Raw genomic sequence first — 22,889 nt, 5'->3', positions numbered from 1 at the left:
AGTCAGGATTACACAGCTGGAAACTGACACCAGACAGACATTGGAGAGGTCGGTGAACACAGCCTGACAGAAGAGGAACATGCACCGCCGAAAGCTACAGAACAGGGAAGTGAAACACACACATACACACAAATTGTCAATGCTATTGAACAGCTGCAGGGAGAAGTTATGAAACCAGTGGGCACATATGTAAAATACAATGCTAAGAATTCGTATGAAAAGTTCCCCACTCTGTCTTTGGACATCCTAGGTAAAATATTGTATTTTTGGTTGATTCAGGTGCCACTGACTCTGTTGTTAAAATTAGTGATCTGCCTGACTGCAAGTTGAGTGGCAGATACATCCATTCTATTGGAGCTGCGGGTGCTACTGTTAAAGAAAGATTCTCCATACCAGTAAAATGCACAGATATAGGTGATAACAGCCACCCCTTTCCCTCATCTGTTAAACACAGTTTTCTATTATCATCAGTCTGTCCCATAAATTTGATGGGAAGAGATTTGATATTACAGTTTGGTCTCAACCTCATCTCCACCGATGAAGGTTTAGAAGTCAGACGTTCATCTCCCATAATGCTCAACACTACATTATGGCAACCTGATACATCATTTGTGTATCTTTGGCTCCTAAATTTTCCTGTACCAGAAAAACTGATACATTTGACCCATCAGCGGGTTCTTTCCCATGCTGTATTCATGCCTAATGATCATTTGCATTGTACTGTTCATGTGGCTGAGGGAGGTGCATCTCAATGTTTTCAGCAGGATTTTCTTATGGATGACATTAATGATGAGATAATGTTGAAGACTATGTGGGAGTCAGCTGATGACTGGCAACCCACACACACACATCATTTATTATGTACTCTCCCTCTAAAGACGTCGATAAAATGACATCAACTGTACAGCACACACACTCCGCTCTGTAATATGCATCGATTCTGAAGACACTCCAGGAGTGCCTCCTACCCTTCAGTCGGATCTGCACGGTGGAAACACCTCGGCCGTCTGTTCTCTGTGTGTTCACCCAATCTTCAAGTTCGGGCCATCTGCTTTTGTTACCTCTGAAAGCTTTTTTTGACTTTTTTTGACTTTTTTTATAAGTCTCGGCTTATAGTCCGGAAATTACGGTATATAAGTTTCCTATGTTAAACAAGCCAACTGCCATTTGATGCTAATATAGGAGTGCCGGTCAAATCAAACCAGGGCCAATTGCCATTTCATGTTAATACAAGACAGACGCATCCTGATTAGACTGATTAACTAACAAAAGACAGGACACAGCCAAATGTTTCAAACTGTTTAACTAACAAAAGACAGGACACACCCAAATCCTGATCAAACTGTTTAACATACTGAGACAGAATATTGAGTGTATCACCCAATACACTGTTTACATAACTATTACCTTACAAGCATCAAAGTGAAGTTTGGCCCGGCCCCCTGTGTTTTTTCATCACCTCGTCTCCAAACCAAATTGTATAAAATGCCTATGTGTCTTCTTCCAACCTGTGCCCTTCCATAGACTACGCTGTATTCTGTGAAACTGGTGCCATTTTGTGGCCACAAATAAATGCACAAAGACAACTCTGTCTCTATCACCATGTATTTGATTTTATATACATCTCTCCAGAGTAAAGCAGGAAAACTTCCACAACACCGGACACAAATAGGTTATACTTAGCAAAGAGAAAAAGACCCAATAGTGCGGATGGCTTAATATTAAATGTGCATCTTAAAACGCATTATAAAACTAAACCAAATCGCAAGTACAGTTTTCTTCAAAATCATGTGTAAGGATGCCACGATGTGCGCTACGAAGTCGAGGATTTGTTCCCCGATGAAGATACATTGAGCAGTCCACCACGTAGACCTCCTTGTTGTCGTTCCTAATGGCGAAGGTGTAGTAGAACCAGCAGTCGTTGGCGTCTCGCTCTTTGCAGTGCGTCAGTGGGAAGCTCTGGTCTGTGGGTTGGGGTAGCTTGTCGCGATCCTTCACCTTGATCAGCTGGAAGTAGCTGCAGTCCCGCTCACACGTGTCCTTCTTCTCGCCGGTCTCGAATGCTCGACACTGCACGCAGTCTCTGTGAAGATTATTATACACGTCAGAGAACCCGTGCGACCAATGAGCAGCTACTACTTACTAATCTAAGAGAGCTGCATGTCGCAGGACGAAGAAGAAAACTGAGCAACTCAGACGCAGAGATGTTTCATAATGCATTCAAATATGTTCTGTAAATGTGAAGCTATTAATATTCTACACTGTTGTCAAATATGTTGCAAAACATTTGCATCAACAGTTTATTCCTGAAAAGTCGTCGATGTGTAAAAACTCCTCGCAGCTCAAAGCAGGAGTTTAATTACAACGTACATGTTCTTTGCATGCCAGCTTCACACTCACTTGTGCTCAGCGCAGACGCCGGGGCAGGTGGGACAGACCTCACAGGTCGGACCCTGGAATTTGGGGTCGGTGCATCTGCAGATTCCACATTCACAAGTACCGCGGCCGTTACAGATCTGCCCGTTCTTGGCGAGGCAGGAGGCGGTCTCCAGGAAGCAGTCGCAGGCACTGCTTGTGTAGTTTGCGTCACAGATGCACTGTCTGCACTCGCAGTGCCCATGTCCTGATGAAGCACAGGAAAGCGTCATCACAAGAGTTTAAAACAAGCGTCAGTCTGAAGGATTCTACTTCCTTACCTCCGCAGAGCTTGTTGTTGGAGCGGTCGCAGTTGAAGTTGTCGCACTCGCAGTACTTGCCACTGTAGATCTCTGCAGGATTCTCCCGCTTCTTGCATTCGCAGGTGCCGCAGACGCAGTCGCCGTTGTTGCTGCAGATATCCGTACCGTCGTCTTTTCGGCAGTTGGCATCCAGATCCTCGATCCGCACTTCGTCTTTGCTGCACTCGCAAACACGCCCGATACGTCCGTCGTTACACCTGGGAGGAAGCAAGGAGGTTAACCAAACGTTGAACATTGTAAGTAAAGAACACCGGTCTGATTGTTAAACACATCCCTCCAACAGCTTTGCATTACATCTAACCGCAGCACCTGGTATTGTCTAATACGCAGTTCCCTTTCCAGTTAGAGATGTGCAGCTGTGGGTAGAAAGGCTCCGGGACGCAGCGGCACTGATCTAGTGAACCTTTGTGGCCGAACACTTACTTGCAGGCTCCACACTCAAAGGTCCCGTTGCCGTGGTGGCACGTCTCGCTGTTTTGCTCTCCTTCGCCGGCGCATTGACAGTCGCAGATGAAGTTCAGAACTATCTCCACCTCCTCGGTGAAGCCCAGCGGTTTGATTTTAATGATCTCAGGCTTGCCGTTCGAAGGACACTTCTGGGATTCAACAGAAATCTCGAAAGACACCTGGAAGCCAGAGGACAGTTTATAGAGTCATTAAAACGATTAAGAGGAGGATGCCTGGGAGCGAATCGTCTCATGACTCAGATCGTTTGATGTGTTTCTCATTTATTGTTTGTTTTGAAGTGACTTGTTCTAAATGCATGTTTTTCCTCTTAATTTAGAACAGACAATCCCCCAACTGGTAGGAGATCCTAATGTAGCAACAAGGACAGTTGACCAGCATCACACCCTAGAAACGGGACATCCAAACTAAAAGTAACACTGCAGTCAGGGATTGAGCTTAACCCTTACGCCACTGTGATATCTGGGTTCCTCCAGGGTGTCATGAGCCCTCTCCCTGCCTGGTAACACCACTAATTGTTTTCAATTATGTGCCACTCTGCTCCCTGCTCTCTCTACTCTGTCTGATTACCTCCACCTGTCTCTGCTCTGCTCCACCCTCGTTAACCTACCAGCTGCACTGCATTTACCACTAATCATGTCCTGTATAGAAAGCCCTGTTTTTCAGTCCACACTTGTCAGATCGCCCGCCCGCCCGCCCGCCTGCCTGCGCACGCCCAGACCAGCATGCAGGTAGAGACTGAGATGTCTGCCCTACAGCGACTGGAACGCACTGAGGGAGACATCAATCGGATGACCGGCAATATCGCTTCCCTGCTCCAACTCAGCCAACAACAGCAGCAACAGCTCCAACAGCAGCAACAACTACTAGCCCAAGCCCTGCTGCTACTCACCAATGCGGCCACTCCTGCTTCGTCTGGTCCAGTACCGCCTCCAGAACCGAAGATTGGCCATCGGGAACGCTTTGACGGTGACTCGAAGCAGATCCGAGCCTTCCTGACCAGCTGCCGAGTGCAGTTCGCATTACAGCCCAGGACCTACTCGACGGAGGGAGCCAGGGTGGGTTACGTCATTACCTATCTCACCGGCCGAGCTCGGTTGTGGGGAGCGGCAGAGTTTGACCGGCAGACCCCAGCCTGTGCCTTCGAAGAGGAGATGTTAAAGGTCTTTGACTTAGGTTCAACAACAACTGAAGCATCACAAGCACTGCTGACCACCCGCCAGGGCAATCGGACGGTGGCAGACTTCTCCATAGACTTTCGTACCCTGGCAAGTCGCAGCTCGTGGGACTCCGAGGCACTGGTGCACGCCTTCCTCCACAGCCTGGCGGACTACATTAAAGACGAGCTCGTCTCTCAAGAGCAGCCCAAGACACTTGATGACGCCATTGCCCTTGCCGTTCGCATTGATCGGCGTATCCAGACCCGCAGAAGAGAGAGAGGACGTCTGAGTCAACCAGCCATCCGCATTCGGGGGGAGTCCTCCACGTTCCACCCCCCGCCTGTCAAGCCCCAAAGCCAACTCAATCAACCTGAGCCCATGGAGATTGGTCGCGTCTCCCTCACCCCAGAGGAGCGACGGCACCGTCTAGCCTCAAACCTTTGTCTCTACTGCGGTGGCGAGGGTCATCGTGTCACCACCTGCCCATCAAAAGCCGCCGCTCACCAGGTGTAGGGGAGATCCGGGTGAGCGCAACACATCTTCAGTCTCCCCCCATCCGAAAACCCCTGCTTCAGCTCCGCCTTCGACTTTCCGACACAACTCACACCCTGGCCGCCCTAGTGGATTCCGGAGCCGAAACAAACATAATGGACACAGAGCTCGCGCGGCAACTGGGCGTGAACCGTCAACATCTCACTCCACCCGTTCCTGCACGAGCCCTAGATGGACACTGTCTCGGCACCGTCACTCACATCACGGCCCCTGTGACAATTCTGCCGTCAGGAAACCACCAGGAGTCCATCCAGTTCCACCTCCTACCCTCACCCGGCCAACCACTCATCCTTGGATTTCCGTGGCTCCGTCTTCATAACCCCCAACTTGACTGGGAAACAGGCACAATACGCGAGTGGGGGAGGGGCTGCCATCGGACCTGCTTAAAGGGAGCCATCTTGCCAATCGACCGGGGAGCTTCCAGCACCGCCCCCGACATATCCAATGTTCCTGCCTGTTATCACAACTTGAGAGAGGTGTTAAACAAGTCCAAGGCCACGTCTCTGCCACCACACAGACCATATGACTGCGCCATCGACCTTCTGCCTGGCACCACACCCCCGAAGGGCCGTCTCTACTCGCTGTCAGCCCCAGAAAGAAAAGCCATGGAGGACTACATAAACGACTCACTGGCCACCGGCATAATCCGTCCATCATCTTCCCCCGTGGGAGCGGGATTCTTCTTTGTCGGAAAAAAGGATGTGGAAGACTGCGTTCAACACTCCAACAGGACACTACGAATATCTCGTCATACCATTCGGTCTCACCAATGCCCCAGGAGTGTTCCAGGCGCTGGTAAACGACATCCTCAGAGACATGCTCAATAAGTTTGTTTTCGTTTACCTTGACGACATTTTGATCTTTTCAAAGACTCAGACAGAACACACTCACCATGTCCAGTTGGTTCTACGCCGGTTGCTGGAGAACTCTCTCTTCGTGAAGGCAGAGAAGAGCGAGTTCCACGCCAAGTCTGTCTCATTCCTGGGTTATGTGGTGACCGAAGGCAGCGTTCAAATGGATCCTGCAAAGGTGTCTGCTGTGATGTCGTAGCCGGTTCCAGAGACCCGTAAAAAACTGCAGCAGTTCCTGGGGTTCGCCAACTTTTATAGGAGATTCATCCGGGGTTACGGTCCGGGGACAGCAGCCGCTGACAAAGCCTTCAAGACCCTCAAAGCTCGTTTCACCTCAGGCCCTATTCTCCAAATGCCTGACGCTGGATGGCAGTTTGTGGTGGAGGTGGATGCTTCGGATGTAGGAGTTGGAGCGGTGCTTTCCCAACGAGCAGCAGAGGATGGCAAGATGCACCCCTGTGCCTTTTACTCCGTAGACTGACTCCAGCAGAATACAACTACGACATCGGCAACCGCGAGCTACTGGCCGTCAAGCTCGCCCTCGAGGAGTGGCGCCACTGGTTGGAGGGGTCTAAAGTTCCGTTTGTGGTCTGGACAGACCATAAAAACCTGGAGTATATCCAAACAGCCAGGAGGCTGAACTCCCGCCAGCGTCGGTGGTCATTATTCTTCACCCGTTTTAACTTCACGCTCTCCTACCGTCCTGGCTCTCACAATATCAAGCCCGACGCACTCTCCAGGATGTTTCAGAAGGATGAGGCAGCCAATGTGGAGCCGACAACCATCCTTCCAAGCCCCTGTGTTGTTGCTGCCTTGACCTGGGACATTGAGGAGCAGGTCAGAGAAGCCATCCGGAATCAGCCGAGCCCCAGTGCATGCCCCTCTAACCGTCTCTTTGTCCCAGCAGATCTGAGGTCTCAGGTGATTCAGTGGGGGCACGACTCTCGCCTGGCCTGTCACCCCGGAATCACACGCACCCTCCATCTGCTCTCCCAACGTTTCTGGTGGCCGTTGATGAGGAAAGATATCCAGGAGTTTGTTAGAGATTGCCCCACTTGCAACCAGCACAAGACCCCCAGTCAGCCCCCAGCGGGGTGACTCCAGCCTCTGCCAGTGCCCATGCGACCCTGGTCCCATATCTCCCTGGACTTCGTTACGGGCCTTCCGCAATCTGAAGGAAACACTGTCATCCTCACCGTCGTTGACCGCTTCAGTAAAATGACCCACTTCGTGCCCCTCCCAAAGCTGCCAACTGCAAAGGAGACCGCCCGGGTGGTCTTGGAACATGTGTTTCGAGTCCATGGTCTGCCCAGGGATATTGTGTCAGACCGAGGCCCTCAATTCTCTGCGGCCTTCTGGAAGGAATTCTGCAACCTTCTTGGGGCCACCGCCAGTCTGTCATCGGGATTCCATCCACAGTCGAATGGTCAAACGGAGCGCATGAACCAAGAGCTGGAGAAGGCACTGAGGTGTGTGACCTCACGCAACCCCCGTGCTTGGGCCCAACATCTTCTCTGGGTAGAATATGCCCACAACTCACTCACCAGTTCTGCCACTGGACTCTCCACCTTTCAATGTGTTTATGGATATCAACCACCTCTGTTTACCAGTCAGGAGGGAGATGCTACCTGTCCCTCTACGCCCGCCGCTGCCGCCGCACATGGGCCCAGGCTCGCGCCACACTCCTGAAGTCCAGTGCATGATGCTGTCATGAGCCCTTTCCCTGCCTGGTAACACCACTAATTGTTTTCAATTATGTGCCACTCTGCTCCCTGCTCTCTCTACTCTGTCTGATTACCTCCACCTGTCTCTGCTCCACCCTCGTTAACCTACCAGCTGCACTGCATTTACCACTAATCATGCCCTGTATAGAAAGCCCTGTTTTTCAGTCCACACTTGTCAGATCGTCTGCAAGCCTGCATCGGAATCCTGCCTGCCTGCCTGCCTGCCTGCCTGCCTGCCTGCCTGCCTGCCTGCCTTTCAACTCTGACTCCTGATCTGTGATCCCGGACCTGTTACTACTACTCTGATCTCCAGCCCCGGTAAACCCGACTTGCCTTACGACTACGAGTTTTGAATATCCCTGAACTGTACTACTGCCGTGCCTCATTCGGCCCTGTTGTGTGTGTGTGTGTTTCAATAAATCCTTGATCTCGAAATTGCGCTCCTGGGTCCTCGTCTGTCTGTCCTGACACAGGGGTTGAGATGTTTAAGAATCTAAATGGGCTGTGCAGCCTTTTCTTTCGTCTATATGTTCAGTTTAAAGCCGGTATTTCTGCACAGTTGTGGAAGATTTGTAAATACTATTTGGATGCATACATCACAAGGATTGTATCTACCTCGTCCCCGATGGAGATGTTGGAGCACTTCCTGCCGTTCTCCCCGGTTCCCTCCACACCGTTCTTACAGATGGACTTGTAGGTGATGGAAACTCCCTCTGGCAGCCTGCCGTTTTCCAGAATGACCTCAAACGGCAAAGACTGTCCAAAACAAGAGCGATAAAACAATCACGATAAGCTCCAGTGTTCAGAAAGCCAGGAGGTTTTATAATGTATATTACTCACCAACACGTGTGTTAAGGAGCGCCGTGGCTAAGGCACAACTGTGCACTTTGAGTGATATGCATAGTATTTGACGTAAAGGAGATGTAGTCATAGAAACAGTGCCTTCACTTTGATTATTTGTCTTGCATAAGTAAGTTTATGACCCCTTGTAGTGATTAATTGTAATCTTTGTTTAGCTGGGAATCTATAAAAGGATTTTGGACATTTCCCCACAGCATCAACGCAAAAACGTATAACATTATATAAGTTGTGTCTTAATGCCAGCGACAGTCAGACGTGATGTAAAGCCGACTCACATTGTAAGCATCGATAATGAGTTTGATCACGTTGCTGGAGTTGGAGGACCGTGTGCCAACAGCTGATTTAGGAATGAGATTTTTCAGCTCCTGAAAGAGACGCACGGATTGAAGGTAAGGACAGAGTCAACAGATGTTAAATGTGCGTCTTACTGCTGAACTATGACAACACAAAGTTTACCTTGTAGACGGGCTGGAATTCCTCAGTGACGGCAAAGATGGTCTGGATGTTGTGGTCGCTCAGTTTCTGAACCAAGTGGGCGATGGAGGGGTAGTCCTATCAAAGGATTCACACACACACATAAATATTAATAAAAGCAGATGTCAGCTATCATTTAAAACACGTGTGGGTCTGGAAAGAAACAACTCTTAGCATCAATAAGAAAGCGTCAACGCTCTCTGGACACATAATGCATATTAAACACACAGTACATACATAGTAGTGGCTCATGGTGTACATGTTGTTCTCCAGGTGACACCTCCCGTCGTTGGGCAGGACGGTGCTGCCCAGTTTGCCGTCTCCAGCAAAGTGGAAACCGGCGTCGGTGGAAAACACCAGCAGACGAGTCACGTTCCTCCAGCCGATTTGGTCCTGAGAAGACACAAAGAGAACCCCGGCATTCATAGTTAACACATTTACAAGCTTGTCTAGATACAGTGAGAGAAGCGTCACTGTCCCGATTGCTGACACTACAAGCCCCTTCTTACCTCACAGACTGCCACCTGCATGATGGCATCCAAGCCCCCCTCTGGAGAGTCCAGGTTTCCTGAGATCTGCTGCTGGCTGACCAGGCGATTGAACTCGTCTCCCTTGTCCGTCAGCGTCAGGACGTTCTTGTAGCTGAAGGGGCTGGTGCAGTTCTGGTTCCCCGTGCAGGGGTTGATGAGCCTGGCTGGCGTGGTGCTGATGTAAGGCATGACGGTCTTTTCCACAATTGAGCCGAAACCTAAAAAGAATGTATAGAATATTTGTATCACTGCAGGTTGTCCGTTTATTATTAGTTTCCCTTTATTGAGAGTTTTACTTACCAATCCTGAAATCTGAGGTAATCTCCTGCATTTCCCTCATGAGGTCAGTGCCGAGGTTCTTCACGTTTTCCAAATCATCTTTCATGGAGAAGGAGAGGTCCATGAGGTAATACAGGTCGATGGCGTAATCCTCAGCACGCTTGAATTTCAGCTTAAAAGTCAGGGGCTCACCTTCAGGAAAACAAATAACAGTTTTAGTGGAATTTAAGAGATTGTGACAACAAGAACAAAGTTCAACCTGCATGTGCTTCACCAACCACCGTTACACCACCCTGAGACCACAGCAGAATGTGGCATATGTAAATACAAATGCATATAAATGATAAATAATGCATTATATTATCTAATGAAACTACCACAATTAGTGTGAAGGCAGATTTTGCAGTACAAGATACCCTCCTCTTGGTTTACTGCGATACGAGTTATAAGTCTGTGTTTATCTATCGACACTGGTTTGACTTGATACCATAGACTGGTGAAACACATACAGTCACTCAAACACGTTGTTTCAACCTGCTTGGAGCAACACCTTCAAAGCTTTGGCTACAGAAGTTGGATATTTACCAGATCGGAGCGTCAGAGTGAGTTTCTGCGGCTGGATCTGGGTGATCTCCTCGGGCTTCAGCTTCTCAGCTCTGTCCATCTTGCGGTTGGTGACTGGCTTGTTCTTGTTGATGTCGATGCTTCCGCGTGGGTTCTCAATTTTGTCCACGACACAATTTCTCTTTTTCAGGGACTCCAGATCATCACAGCGAGCCGACATGGACTCACCCACAGTGAGGAATTTCTGCAAAATAGAAAAAGAGGTGTTTGTGAGTTCTCGGGCTTAAGCTGCGTTTCGTGAGGAGATCCAATGTATGACATGGCAGATGACAAGATGTTCAAGTCTCAGGCCACACCTGAAGAGTTTAACACATACAAGTACACATTTCCCAAACAGTATATGGTTATTTTCATGTGATGAATGAGCAGAAACATCTGGAAAGGTCCCGTAAATATACAGGACTTTGTCTTGAGCATGAAGAAACATGTCGACTGTACGTTCTGACATTCATGCTGCAGGAACAACAGGACTTATATACTTGTAGGATAAAAAAAGATCTTGATGGCAGAAAAGTTCTGGTTTTATGTTATTTCAGCAGATAAACTCACTAACATCTGGGGTGTGAATACTGCAGATGCCATTTTCAGGAGATCTGACATTAAATCAAAGCCTCTGGAATGAATCCATTTTACTTAGACGTCTGTGTTTTTTAGGCCATTGTTCTTCGGCGGCAGGAGAAGAGGAGAAACAGATGACTGGGAAGCCTGGCTAAGAATATAGATTGGATGCACATGATCTCCACAAGGCAGAGCGAATAACAAGTCGAGATAATGAACTCAGTCAAAACAGAAGTAGTGCTTTGACACAATTCTTTCAATACCGCATGACCTACAGAAGCCTCGCTCCTCTTTGCCGTACACAGCAGATACAAATAAACACCTATCGTGCTGAAGAATATTGAGTTTTCTATAATTAGAATTCTATAACGTTTGTTTGTGCTGCACTTTGTTGCCACCACTCGGACAAACATACTGTAGCTGTGAAGGAGTAAACATGTATTAACCTCACGCTGTACCGTGGACTCAGAATACTTGCTTTGGGCACAGAGAAGACGTCTAATTAAAGAGGATTAGTCTATCAAAGCTTAGCATGCAAGACAAGAAGCAGCAGCACTCACGATTAGTTGTGGTCGACTCGACTTTGGTTGAGAGGCAAGAAAGATCAAGTCTCGTGAATCTCTTACTTTGCATTTGTTAAGTGCAGTTTACGTGCGTGTGTTTTTAGAGATGCATCTATTTGTATAAATAGTCAAACATTGTAATGACATATTGAATCTTTGGATTGTATTTGTAATAAATGGATCCAACTATGACTTTTGTAAGCAGACATGTTATAATGTTGGAATCGTCGATGGTGACAGATAACATGTATTATATTAATGATAAATTGCATGGTGTACTGCACAGGTTGAAGACTGTCAGCAGCGTTTGTTGGCTGGTTTTGTGCAATTCAACCATTAAGCAACGCTGCCACACAAACCACAAACTGTGAACGTGACAAAAGATGATTTCTGCTTTATTTGATAGCGAGAGAGACGGACAGGACATGCAAGGGAATGAGGGGCAGCAGGGCACTCCGAGATTAGTGATTCAACTCACTTCATCTCCGCACCATCCACACGTCTCGGCGACCTGGATGCATTCCCCACACGACTGTGCGTTTGCCTTGATGCATACGCTTCCCTCTGAAAGAAACAACACAAGTTCCTTTTAGCCAAGAAGACAAAAACAGAATGTTTCCATTAGTTCATTAACTCAAACCAGCTTTGCTTTTGGGCTGCAAGACACAACTCCTTCTAAGTTCAGAACATTGAGTCATGCTAAGAGAAGCTCTAGGCTGCTCACCAAGTGATGACTTCACCCCGTAAAAAAAAAGAAGCCTCCCCCCAGTCAACACGACCCACAGAGTCATAAAACCATGAATGAAGAAATACAAGATGTGACGAGGGAAGTGGATAAACGCACCGCTGTACCATGATAGTCAACATATTCATGAAGTGTAACAATGAATACTAAGTGACTGTATTGCACTGCGGTGTCTTTAACACATCTGAAAAACATGCTACGCTACGGATCAGCTAACAGTTAAGATAAGAAAAACAGAGAAATGTGAACTTTTCCTTCTTCTTACCTTGCTGTGCCCAGCTGCCACAGAGGACCGCTGATAACGTTGCTATTAAAAGTAACCGCAGATCCATCTGTAACAAGAAGAATCAAATATGTCATTGTTGGAAGAAACAGATCTACATCAGACCTCTTTGTCACTAGTGTCAGTGACAGCTAACATACACAAGAAGCTTGTTCTGTGTGTGTCACAGCCACAATACCTTCGTTGTACCAATCCTGTCCAGCCTACATATTGCAGAGTCAACAGTCCTGAATCACAGCTGTGGGCAAGAATGAACAAGAGACTCGGGATTCTGGTTAACCAATCTGGCCTCTTTAAGACGTCTTGGTCTTACTGTATCCTTTAACCACAGTTTACACGGCCCATAATGCAGTTTGACCGGACTGGGGTCCGTCTGTGGTTTTGTTTCAGGAAATTCGTTACAAGACTTCATTGAAGTGTTTGCGACTTTGGCTTACAAAAGGATTGTCATGAGCCCTCTCCCTGCCTGGTAACACCACTAATTGTTTTCAATTATGTGCCACTCTGCTCCCTGCTCTCTCTACTCTGTCTGATTACCTCCACCTGTCTCTGCTCTGCTCCACCCTCGTTAACCTACCAGCTGCACTGCATTTACCACTAATCATGCCCTGTATAGAAAGCCCTGTTTTTCAGTCCACACTTGCCAGATCGCCTGCCTGCCTGCCTGCCTGCCTGCCTGCCTGCCTGCCTGCCTGCCTGCCTGCCTGCCTGCCTGCCTGCCTGCCTGCCTGCCTGCCTGCCTGCCTGCCTGCCTGCCTGCCTGCCTGCCTGCCTGCCTGCCTGCCTGCGCACGCCCAGACCAGCATGCAGGTAGAGACTGAGATGTCTGCCCTACAGCGACTGGAACGCACTGAGGGAGACATCAATCGGATGACCGGCGATATCGCTTCCCTGCTCCAACTCAGCCAGCAACAGCAGCAACAACTACTAGCCCAAACCCTGCTGCTACTCACCAATGCGGCCACTCCTGCTTCGTCTGGTCCAGTACCGCCTCCAGAACCGAAGATTGGCCATTCGGAACGCTTTGACGGTGACCCGAAGCAGATCCGAGCCTTCCTGACCAGCTGCCGAGTGCAGTTCACATTACAGCCCAGGACCTTCTCGACGGAGGGAGCCAGGGTGGGTTACGTCATTACCCATCTCACCGGCCGAGCTCGGTTGTGGGGAGCGGCAGAATTCGACCGGCAGACCCCAGCCTGTGCCTCCTTCAGTGCCTTCGAAGAGGAGATGTTAAAGGTCTTTGACTTAGGTTCAACAACAACCGAAGCATCACAAGCACTGCTGACCACCGGCCAGGGCAATCGGATGGTGGCAGACTTCTCCATAGACTTTCGTACCCTGGCAAGTCGCAGCTCGTGGGACTCCGAGGCACTGGTGCACGCCTTCCTCCACAGCCTGGCGGACTACATTAAAGACGAGCTCGTCTCTCATGAGCAGCCCAAGACACTTGATGACGCCATTGCCCTTGCCGTTCGCATTGATCGGCGTATCCAGACCCGCAGAACAGAGAGAGGGCGTCTGAGTCAACCAGCCATCCGCATTCGGGGGAGTCCTCCACGTTCCACCCCCCGCCTGTCAAGCCCCAAAGACAACTCAATCAACCTGAGCCCATGGAGATTGGTCCCGAGGAGCGACGGCGCCGTCTAGCCTCAAACCTTTGTCTCTACTGCGGTGGCGAGGGTCATCGTGTCACCACCTGCCCGTCAAAAGCCACAGCTCACCAGGTGTAGGGGAGATCCGGGTGAGCGCAACACATCTTCAGTCTCCCCCCATCCAAAAACCCCTGCTTCAGCTCCGCCTTCGACTTTCCGACACAACTCACACCCTGGCCGCTCTAGTGGATTCCGGAGCCGAAACAAACATAATGGACACAGAGCTTGCGCGGCAACTGGGCGTGAACCGTCAACAACTCACGCCACCCGTTCCTGCACGAGCCTTGGATGGACACTGTCTCGGCACCGTCACTCACATCACGGCCCCTGTGACAATTCTGCTGTCAGGAAACCACCAGGAGTCCATCCAGTTCCACCTCCTACCCTCACCCGGCCAACCACTCATCCTTGGATTTCCGTGGCTCCGTCTTCATAACCCCCAACTTGACTGGGAAACAGGCACAATACGCGAGTGGGGGAGGGGCTGCCATCGGACCTGCTTAAAGGGAGCCATCTTGCCAATCGACCGGGGAGCTTCCAGCACCGCCCCCGACATATCCAATGTTCCTGCCTGTTATCACAACTTGAGAGAGGTGTTCAACAAGTCCAAGTCTGCCTTTGAACTGCTGCAAGGGGCCACAGTGTTCACCAAGCTAGACCTGCGGAATGCCTACCATCTGGTGCGGATGAGAGAGGGTGACGAGTGGAAGACTGCGTTCAACACTCCAACAGGACACTACGAATATCTCGTCATACCGTTCGGTCTCACCAATGCCCCAGGAGTGTTCCAGGCGCTGGTAAACGACATCCTCAGAGACATGCTCAATAAGTTTGTTTTCGTTTACCTTGACGACATTTTGATCTTTTCAAAGACTCAGACAGAACACACTCACCATGTCCAGTTGGTTCTACGCCGGTTGCTGGAGAACTCTCTCTTCATGAAGGCAGAGAAGTGCGAGTTCCACGCCAAGTCTGTCTCATTCCTGGGTTATGTGGTGACCGAAGACAGCGTTCAAATGGATCCTGCAAAGGTGTCTGCTGTGATGTCGTGGCCGGTTCCAGAGACCCGTAAAAAACTGCAGCAGTTCCTGGGGTTCGCCAACTTTTATAGGAGATTCATCTGGGGTTACAGCACAGTGGCAGCACCACTCACTGCGCTGACCAGCGTGAAACAGCCGTTTCAGTGGACAGCAGCCCCTGACAAAGCCTTCAAGACCCTCAAAGCTCGTTTCACCTCAGGCCCTATTCTCCAAATGCCTGACGCTGGACGGCAGTTTGTGGTGGAGGTGGATGCTTCGGATGTAAGAGTTGGAGCGGTGCTTTCCTAACGAGCAGCAGAGGATGGCAAGATGCACCCCTGTGCCTTTTACTCCCGTAGACTGACTCCAGCAGAATGCAACTACGACATCGGCAACCGCGAGCTACTGGCTGTCAAGCTCGCCCTCGAGGAGTGACGCCACTGGTTGGAGGGGTCTAAAGTTCCGTTTGTGGTCTGGACAGACCATAAAAACCTGGAGTATATCCAAACAGCCAGGAGGCTGAACTCCCGCCAGCGTCGGTGGTCATTATTCTTCACCCGTTTTAACTTCACGCTCTCCTACCGTCCTGGCTCTCACAATATCAAGCCCGACGCACTCTCCAGGATGTTTCAGAAGGATGAGGCATCCAATGTGGAGCCGACAACCATCCTCCCAAGCCCCTGTGTTGTTGCTGCCTTGACCTGGGACATTGAGGAGCAGGTCAGAGAAGCCATCCGGAACCAGCCGAGCCCCAGTGCATGCCCCTCTAACCGTCTCTTTGTCCCAGCAGATCTGAGGTCTCAGGTGATTCAGTGGGGGCACGACTCTCGCCTGGCCTGTCACCCCGGAATCACACGCACCCTCCATCTGCTCTCCCAACGTTTCTGGTGGCCGTTGATGAGAAAAGATATCCAGGAGTTTGTTAGAGCTTGCCCCACTTACAACCAGCACAAGACCCCCAGTCAGCCCCCAGCTGGGTTACCCCAGCCTCTGCCAGTGCCCATGCGACCCTGGTCCCATATCTCCCTGGACTTCATTACGGGCCTTCCGCAATCTGAAGGAAACACTGTCATCCTCACCGTCGTTGACCGCTTCAGTAAAATGACCCACTTCGTGCCCCTCCCAAAGCTGCCAACTGCAAAGGAGACCGCCCGGGTGGTCTTGGAACATGTGTTTCGAGTCCATGGTCTGCCCAGGGATATTGTGTCAGACCGAGGCCCTCAATTCTCTGCGGCCTTCTGGAAGGAATTCTGCAACCTTCTTGGGGCCACCGCCAGTCTGTCATCGGGATTCCATCCACAGTCGAATCGTCAAACGGAGCGCATGAACCAGGAGCTGGAGAAGGCACTGAGGTGTGTGACCTCACGCAACCCCCGTGCTTGGGCCCAACATCTTCTCTGGGTAGAATATGCCCACAACTCACTCACCAGTTCTGCCACCGGACTCCCCCCCCTTTCAATGTGTTTATGGATATCAACCACCTCTGTTTACCAGTCAGGAGGGAGATGCTACCTGTCCCTCTGCGCCCGCTGCTGCCGCCGCACATGGGGCCCAGGCTCGCGCCACACTCCTGAAGTCCAGTGCAAGCTATGCTATCGGAGCCAACCGGAGGAGGACCCCAGCACCAGTTTACCATGTCGGACAGAAGGTCTGGTTGTCGGCTCGAGATATACCACTGCGGGTGGAGTCGCGGAAACTGGCGCCTCGCTTCATTGGACCCTTTCCCATACAGAGGGTCATCAGCCCTACGGCGGTCCGACTACTGCTACCCAAGACCATGAAGGTACATCCCACCTTCCACGTCTCCAAGCTCAGACCTGTACATGAGAGCCCACTGGTCCCAGCAGCACCACCGCCTCCTCCTCCGCGCTTCCTCGACGGTGGCCTACACGGTCCGGCGACTGCTCCGCTCTCGACGAAGGGGTAGGGGCATCCAATATCTGGTGGACTGGGAGGGTTATGGTCCTGAAGAGAGGGCTTGGGTTCCCGCTGGAAGAATTGTGGATCCGGCCCTCATCACTGAATTCCATCGCCAACACCCTGACCAGCCATCTCTCCGACGGGGTCTGCGCAGGGCTTCTTGCCATGTAGATCCACTTCCAAGCCCTGCTGCCCCTGCTCCGGTGTCTAATCCTGACCCTGAACCTGGTTCTGAGCTGGGGCCCTCGGATGTAGAGTCTTCTGATGGAGACGGTGCCGCTGAGGATATGGACTCTGACCGCTCAGAGGAATTCAGTCCACACTTGTCCGATCGCCTGCCTGCCTGCTTTCAACTCTGACTCCTGATCTGTGATCCCGGACCTGTTACTACTACTCTGATCTCCAGCCCCGGTAAACCCGACTTGCCTTCCGCCTTACGACTACGAGTTTTGAATATCCCTGAACTGTACTGTACTGTACTGTAGTGTGTGTGTGTGTGTGTGTCCTTGATCTCGAAATTGCGCTCCTGGGTCCTCGTCTGTCTGTCCTGACAAGGATGTTGTTTTGTCTTCTTCGTGTACCTTTTTCCTAAATGTATGACACTTCCAAACTTAAAACACAAGTGTGGAAGACATCTGCAAATGGACAAAGTGCTTTAACAGCATTCCTAAAGAGAACCAGGTGGTTATGAAATACAATCTTCAAATCTCAGAAGAAAAATCCTGATGTTTTTAAATGGCATTAGTCACTATTTCAGACAGACAATTGGGAGACTTCACAAGACTACACAAAGTACTAACTTTCACATGAATAGTGTAACTTGTTGAGCTTTCTTTTCAATTTAAAAGTTCCCTGTTGCAGACCCACAGAAGTCATGTTACAGGAGTAGATGTAAAAGATAAACCACAAAACTGCTTGTAAATCCATCCTTAAAGCAACTTAAACAAAATATAACACACTGCAGCAATATGACAACAATGCCAAAGTACTTTAACAAACAGCTTTTAACACAATTGTAACTGAGGACCACAGAAAGAGGAATGTTTTTAGGCATATTAATACATATATGTGTACGTTTAAACACCAGGTAGGATCTGTTTCTACTTTAGGATGAAGTAATACTGCTGTTAGTGATTATTCACACTTTTAAACCCCCCATACTGCCCTCTGGTCGTACAAAGCAGTTCAATGGCCTACTTTCTGTACAAAACCTAATTTAAGATTAATTCAGGGACAGATGTTGTTTCTTAACTACATTTCACATTACATGTAGTTGAGAAACCTCACTCTATAGGGATAGTTATAAGAACATAGTAACTGGTAGCTAGCTAACCTAGTTAACCCACACCCAGAGTTTACCCTGAAGACAGGCATTCCTCGCTTCTCCCATTTTGTCGTTTAGTGTTTTCAGTCGCCCTAAACATGGCAGACTGAGTTAAATGTTTAAAATACAGGTTAAAAACACAACACTTACCTTGTGTTGATGCTATACTGGCGTTTCCGTGTGATTCAGAGTAACATCAGCCCGGAAAAGTGTCCTCTTTAAAAGAAATAAAAGACGGTTACGTAACGGGTCCAGTCACAGCACGTTAACGGCTACTTCACGAGAACTACTGTGTATTGTTGGGGTTTTGAAGCCCAAAGGGCGCTGAGATTGTCTTTCAATTGAATCCAGTAAACTTCTAGTTGATCAAGATACTTATTTATTTAAAGTGATGATGACAGCAATGTCAAAAAATACCCTCAGCCGAGGACACTTTCACACACCAAGTCCACAGTCCGAATCAATAAAGAGCCAGTTAGCTGTCTGTGAACGCTTGCGAGTTTAGAAACGCCACTACACCATGTGTAGTGTTTACTTTGAGAGGGTGGCACATCACCACGTGTGCAGTCTTTTGAATAGTCTTTGCTAGAGCAGCCAGGTGTCTTGCACAACCTGTTTGTCCTTGTTCAACATTGTCCAATTTTGAGCTGTGGTACATCAGTACATGTCTTTCTCCCCCTTTTTTCTGAAACAGGACTCCATTTACCATCCCTCCTGTTTCAGAAACATCCAAATGAAAATCATCATTGTAGTCTGGGGAGCATAGATGTGCAGCTTGTCCCAAGGCTTGTTTAGTCTTTGTGAAAGCTTCTTCGCCTTCTGTAGTCCAGGTGAGCTCAGCAGTGAGGTTTCTGTTTCCTGCTTCTGAGAGCATGTCTCTGAGTGGTTGAGTCAGATTTCCATAATATGGTACATGAGTCCTACTGTAACCCGTCAATCCAAGAAATGCCAACATGTGTTGTACTGTCTTTGGTTTTCCATGTGATAGGATTGAGGTCCTTTGTGCATTGGTTAGAGTCAGGCTGTTTGCAGAAATGAGTCTTCCCAAGAAAGTGACTGATCTTCTTGCAACTTGAGTTTTTTCTTTCTTGACTTTGTATTCTGCTTCTGCAAGTAGTGTAAGGAGATTTGCTGTGGCTTCCAGGCAGGATTCAGCAGTAGTGCCTGCGAGCAGCAAATCATCAACGTACTGTATCAGAGTTACACCTGGTGGCAGTTGTAAGCTGCTTAAGTCTTTTTTCAGAGCTTGATTGAACAGTCCTGGGCTGTCTTTGTAGCCTTGTGGCATTCTGTTGTAGGTGTATTTCTGTCCTTTATATGTGAAAGAAAATATGTCATTGGCCAGATCTATGACTGTGAAGTATTTGTGTTCAGGATTGAGATTTTGAAGTGCCACATATGGATCTGGAACAGATATATTTTGTGACACCGTAGCAGAGTTGATTTTTCTTAGATCATGAACCATTCTCCAGCCTTTGTTGCCAGCTTTTGGGACTGGTAAAATGGGTGTGTTCCAGATGGAGTTTGAGTGTCTGATTACACCAGCTTCTAGGAGTCCATTGATTGTTGCTCCTATTCCTTCAACCTGCTCTCTTTTTAGGTTATATTGCGGTAACCAACATGATGATTGTTCTGTTTTGAGAGTCACTGAGACCTCATGATGAGGCACAAAACCTACATCATAGTCTCCAGTTGTCCACAAATATGATGGGATATCTTTGAGTGTTTCTTCTGTGTCAGGATGGTTGGTGTGTTCTCTTCCATGGTCTCTTTCCAATTCTTGTTCTTCCAAGATGCCAACATCCATACTGTGGTGAGTGATTTTCCACATCGTCTCATCTTCTGCTCTCCATACGCAGGCAATATTGGTTGGGAGCCGACAAGGCTCTCTTTATCATGGGACCTAGGGACCTAGGGACCTTGCTTCAGATCCTACTGCCAATGCCAGTGTGATATGTGGCACTGCTTCAGCTGATAATGCATACCATTGCAGTTGTTCTTTAGTGAGAGCACAGAATGCAGCTACACCTTGAGGTCCCACGTAGATGTCCTTGACTTCTATTTGCTCCTTTGTCATGTTTCTTTCTTCCTTCCAGGCTTGTTGATACTCTTCGTCAGGTTGACGCAAGTAGTTATAGGTGCAGTGTAAAGGATCAAGTGGAGGTCCATATGGAGCTAATGTGTTGATCCAAGGCTTCCATTCCATGTAAGTCTTCTGGACTCCTGGAGTGTCTTGACCTTCTGTCAACAGGCGGCTCCAATACACTGTTGTGGTAGTTTCTTCAATGTCTTGGGTAGGGCTTGATGTCATCACCAAGATCCTTTGATCTGTTTGATATTGTCCATGCAGAGGTATTTGTCCAGGAAACTGTAGAGTCAGTCCATCACTGGAACATAGAATTCGTGCTCCAGTTTTAACCAGCAGGTCTCTACCCATCAGGTTTACAGGACACTTTGGGGAGAAGAGGAAAGGGTGTAGCAGGGATTGTTTACCAAGTACAGTGACCTATGGTATACTTTTGTTCTTCTGTTCTTCCCGAATATCCAAAGGTTCGAAGGGTCTTTGTAGAGAGAGGTGGTGTTTTTCCTTTCAAGGAAGTTATACAGGACGCTGTTGCTCCTGTGTCCACCATCAGTTCCATTTTTTCTCCTTCTATCGTACAGGTGACCATTGGTTCATTCTGAGCTGGAATAGCTTCACCTGCAGTTGGATCCTCTGGGCATCTTCATTGTGAGGAACCATCCCATTCCTGGGAATGTTCCCATGCAGAGAGTGGCATTTGGTGAGTGTTGGGAGGATTTCTTCCTCTTCCTCTACCAAAACTTTGCTGTCTTCTTCCTCCTGCAGGACCTTGCTGTCCTCTTCCTCCTCTTCCATAGGTGGGATATCCTCCTCCTCTACTGTTAGGGAATCCTCCTCTTACTTGGTAGGAGTTTCCTCCTCCTTGGTAGGAGTTTCCTCCTCCTTGGTAGGGGTTTCCTCCTCCTTGTTGCCCATACTGGTGGCAATCTTTGATCCAGTGAGATGCGCGTCCACAATTAAAGCATCCCTGTGGCGGAGCTCTTTCATAATTTCTGTAGCAGTTGTTACCCCCTCTCCATGCTCCGCTGTTTGGTACTTGCCATGGAGGTCCATTCTGAGGAACTTGTTGCTGTGTATGAGTCTGTATTGTTGTTTCTGGGAATTCTCCAGTATCGTACTGTCCCATTAACATCTGTCTCTTATCTTTCTTATTTCTTGAAGCCTCAGTGTCTTTCTCAGCCATTTGAGCCTTTGCCAATCTTCTGGTGATTGTCAGATGTTCTTCTTCCTTCTGCACTTCTGTCTGCCTGTGTTGCTCTTCATGATGCACAAGGTGCTCTCTCCAAAGTGCATTAGGCATTGAGTCTAGTCCCACCACACTCTTCAGACAGTTTTGGACATGAGTAGATAGGGCCTTTATCACTGCATGTCTCCACAACATGGTACATGATGGAGAGATGTCATGTCTTTCTCCAGTGCTGTCTAACCAGACGCCTTCGCTTCTTTTCAGGAAAGCATGCATGTCTTCATCATTTCCTTTCTTTAGGCCTGTCACTGCTGTTATGCTGCGGGTGGTGGGAAAAGCGTCTCTCATAGCATCCCAGTAATAATTCCTGTGAGGATTGAAGGATTTTTCATCGTCCTCGTTATTGCATCCAGCGATGAGATCCATGTCTAGCATTGTCTTTTTTCCTTCCAGTCTGCCCATGAGAGTCCTCAAATCTCCCACACACACACACGATCTCCTGCTGTGTATTTCTCAAATTCATTAATCCATTTCTGTGCTCCTGAGGTGAGGGGAGGCAATTTGGTCGCCAAACTCTCCAAATCACGATGACTCCAAGCGTGGTATATCATGGGTCCTCCTGGTGTTGCCATGAGTGGCATCTGTTGTGCTGCTCTTTGCTCTTCCATCTTATTTCTGGTCCTAGTCGAAATTGACTGTTCTTTCATCTTCAGTCGTCCTTCTACAAAGTATGTCTTGAAGTCACTCTTTTCTTCTGGGGAAATCGTGCTGAGACTCCTTTCAAAATTCCTTGAGCTTCTTTCAGCTTGTTCAAATTCTTCTTCATCCTCATCAGTTTTATCTTCTTCATACTCTGGTCCCTCCTCGCTTGTTGCTTCTTCCTCCAGTTTTTTCCAGGCTGTCATAGCCCGTTCTATGGCGTGTACCATCATGTTTGATGATTTCTCCCCTTTTTATTGCATCGTCTTTGCGTCTTTCATCCATTCGTACTGCTTCAGCTACCTGTATTTGCTGTTTGTTTGAAATGGTGTAATCATGGGAAACTGAGTATGAATCTGGGGTGCGTAGTACCTCTTTATGTGGATTTGGAGCAGGGTGAGCAGAATGAGAGGGAGAGTGGGCGTTGAGTAGCTTTTCCTCGAGTAGTTGGACATGTTTCAACAGGTGCTCTAGTCGTTTCTCTGTTTCTCCCTCCTCTACTTCCAGACATCCTCCTTTTATACCCATCATGGGTGCCTGTATTGGAGTGAGATTAACAGGATTGTGACTGGGTGCATATGCTGGAGGGGCGGAGGCTT

The 22,889-nt window shown here is 48.7% G+C and overlaps 1 protein-coding gene across 2 annotated transcripts; it reads right to left on the bottom strand.

The window, feature by feature from the left end:
* Positions 1 to 1,566: 1,566 nt before the first annotated feature.
* LOC115023127 (integrin beta-1-like) lies at positions 1,567 to 18,501 on the bottom strand. 2 transcript variants are annotated; one of them, XM_029454287.1, is made up of 14 exons: positions 18,473 to 18,501; positions 12,390 to 12,456; positions 11,858 to 11,943; positions 10,220 to 10,442; positions 9,656 to 9,826; positions 9,335 to 9,573; positions 9,063 to 9,218; positions 8,808 to 8,903; positions 8,627 to 8,716; positions 8,106 to 8,246; positions 3,162 to 3,364; positions 2,697 to 2,935; positions 2,401 to 2,623; positions 1,567 to 2,083 (listed from the first exon to the last, which is right to left on the bottom strand). In XM_029454287.1, the coding sequence occupies exons 2-14, from the start codon at positions 12,454 to 12,456 to the stop codon at positions 1,753 to 1,755; spliced, it is 2,265 nt and encodes a 754-aa protein (XP_029310147.1). In that variant the 5' UTR covers positions 18,473 to 18,501; the 3' UTR covers positions 1,567 to 1,752. The 2 variants fall into 2 exon arrangements, with proteins under 2 accessions (XP_029310147.1, XP_029310148.1); XM_029454288.1 differs by lacking the exon at positions 18,473 to 18,501 and adding an exon at positions 12,586 to 12,876.
* Between the last annotated feature and the right edge of the window lie 4,388 nt (positions 18,502 to 22,889).

The sequence above is a fragment of the Cottoperca gobio genome, chromosome 17, assembly GCF_900634415.1.
Source record: "Cottoperca gobio chromosome 17, fCotGob3.1, whole genome shotgun sequence".
In the NCBI taxonomy this organism is placed as follows: domain Eukaryota; kingdom Metazoa; phylum Chordata; class Actinopteri; order Perciformes; family Bovichtidae; genus Cottoperca; species Cottoperca gobio.
Note: the sequence above shows the minus strand (reverse complement) of the source record. Positions and strands in the feature narration are given on the sequence as shown.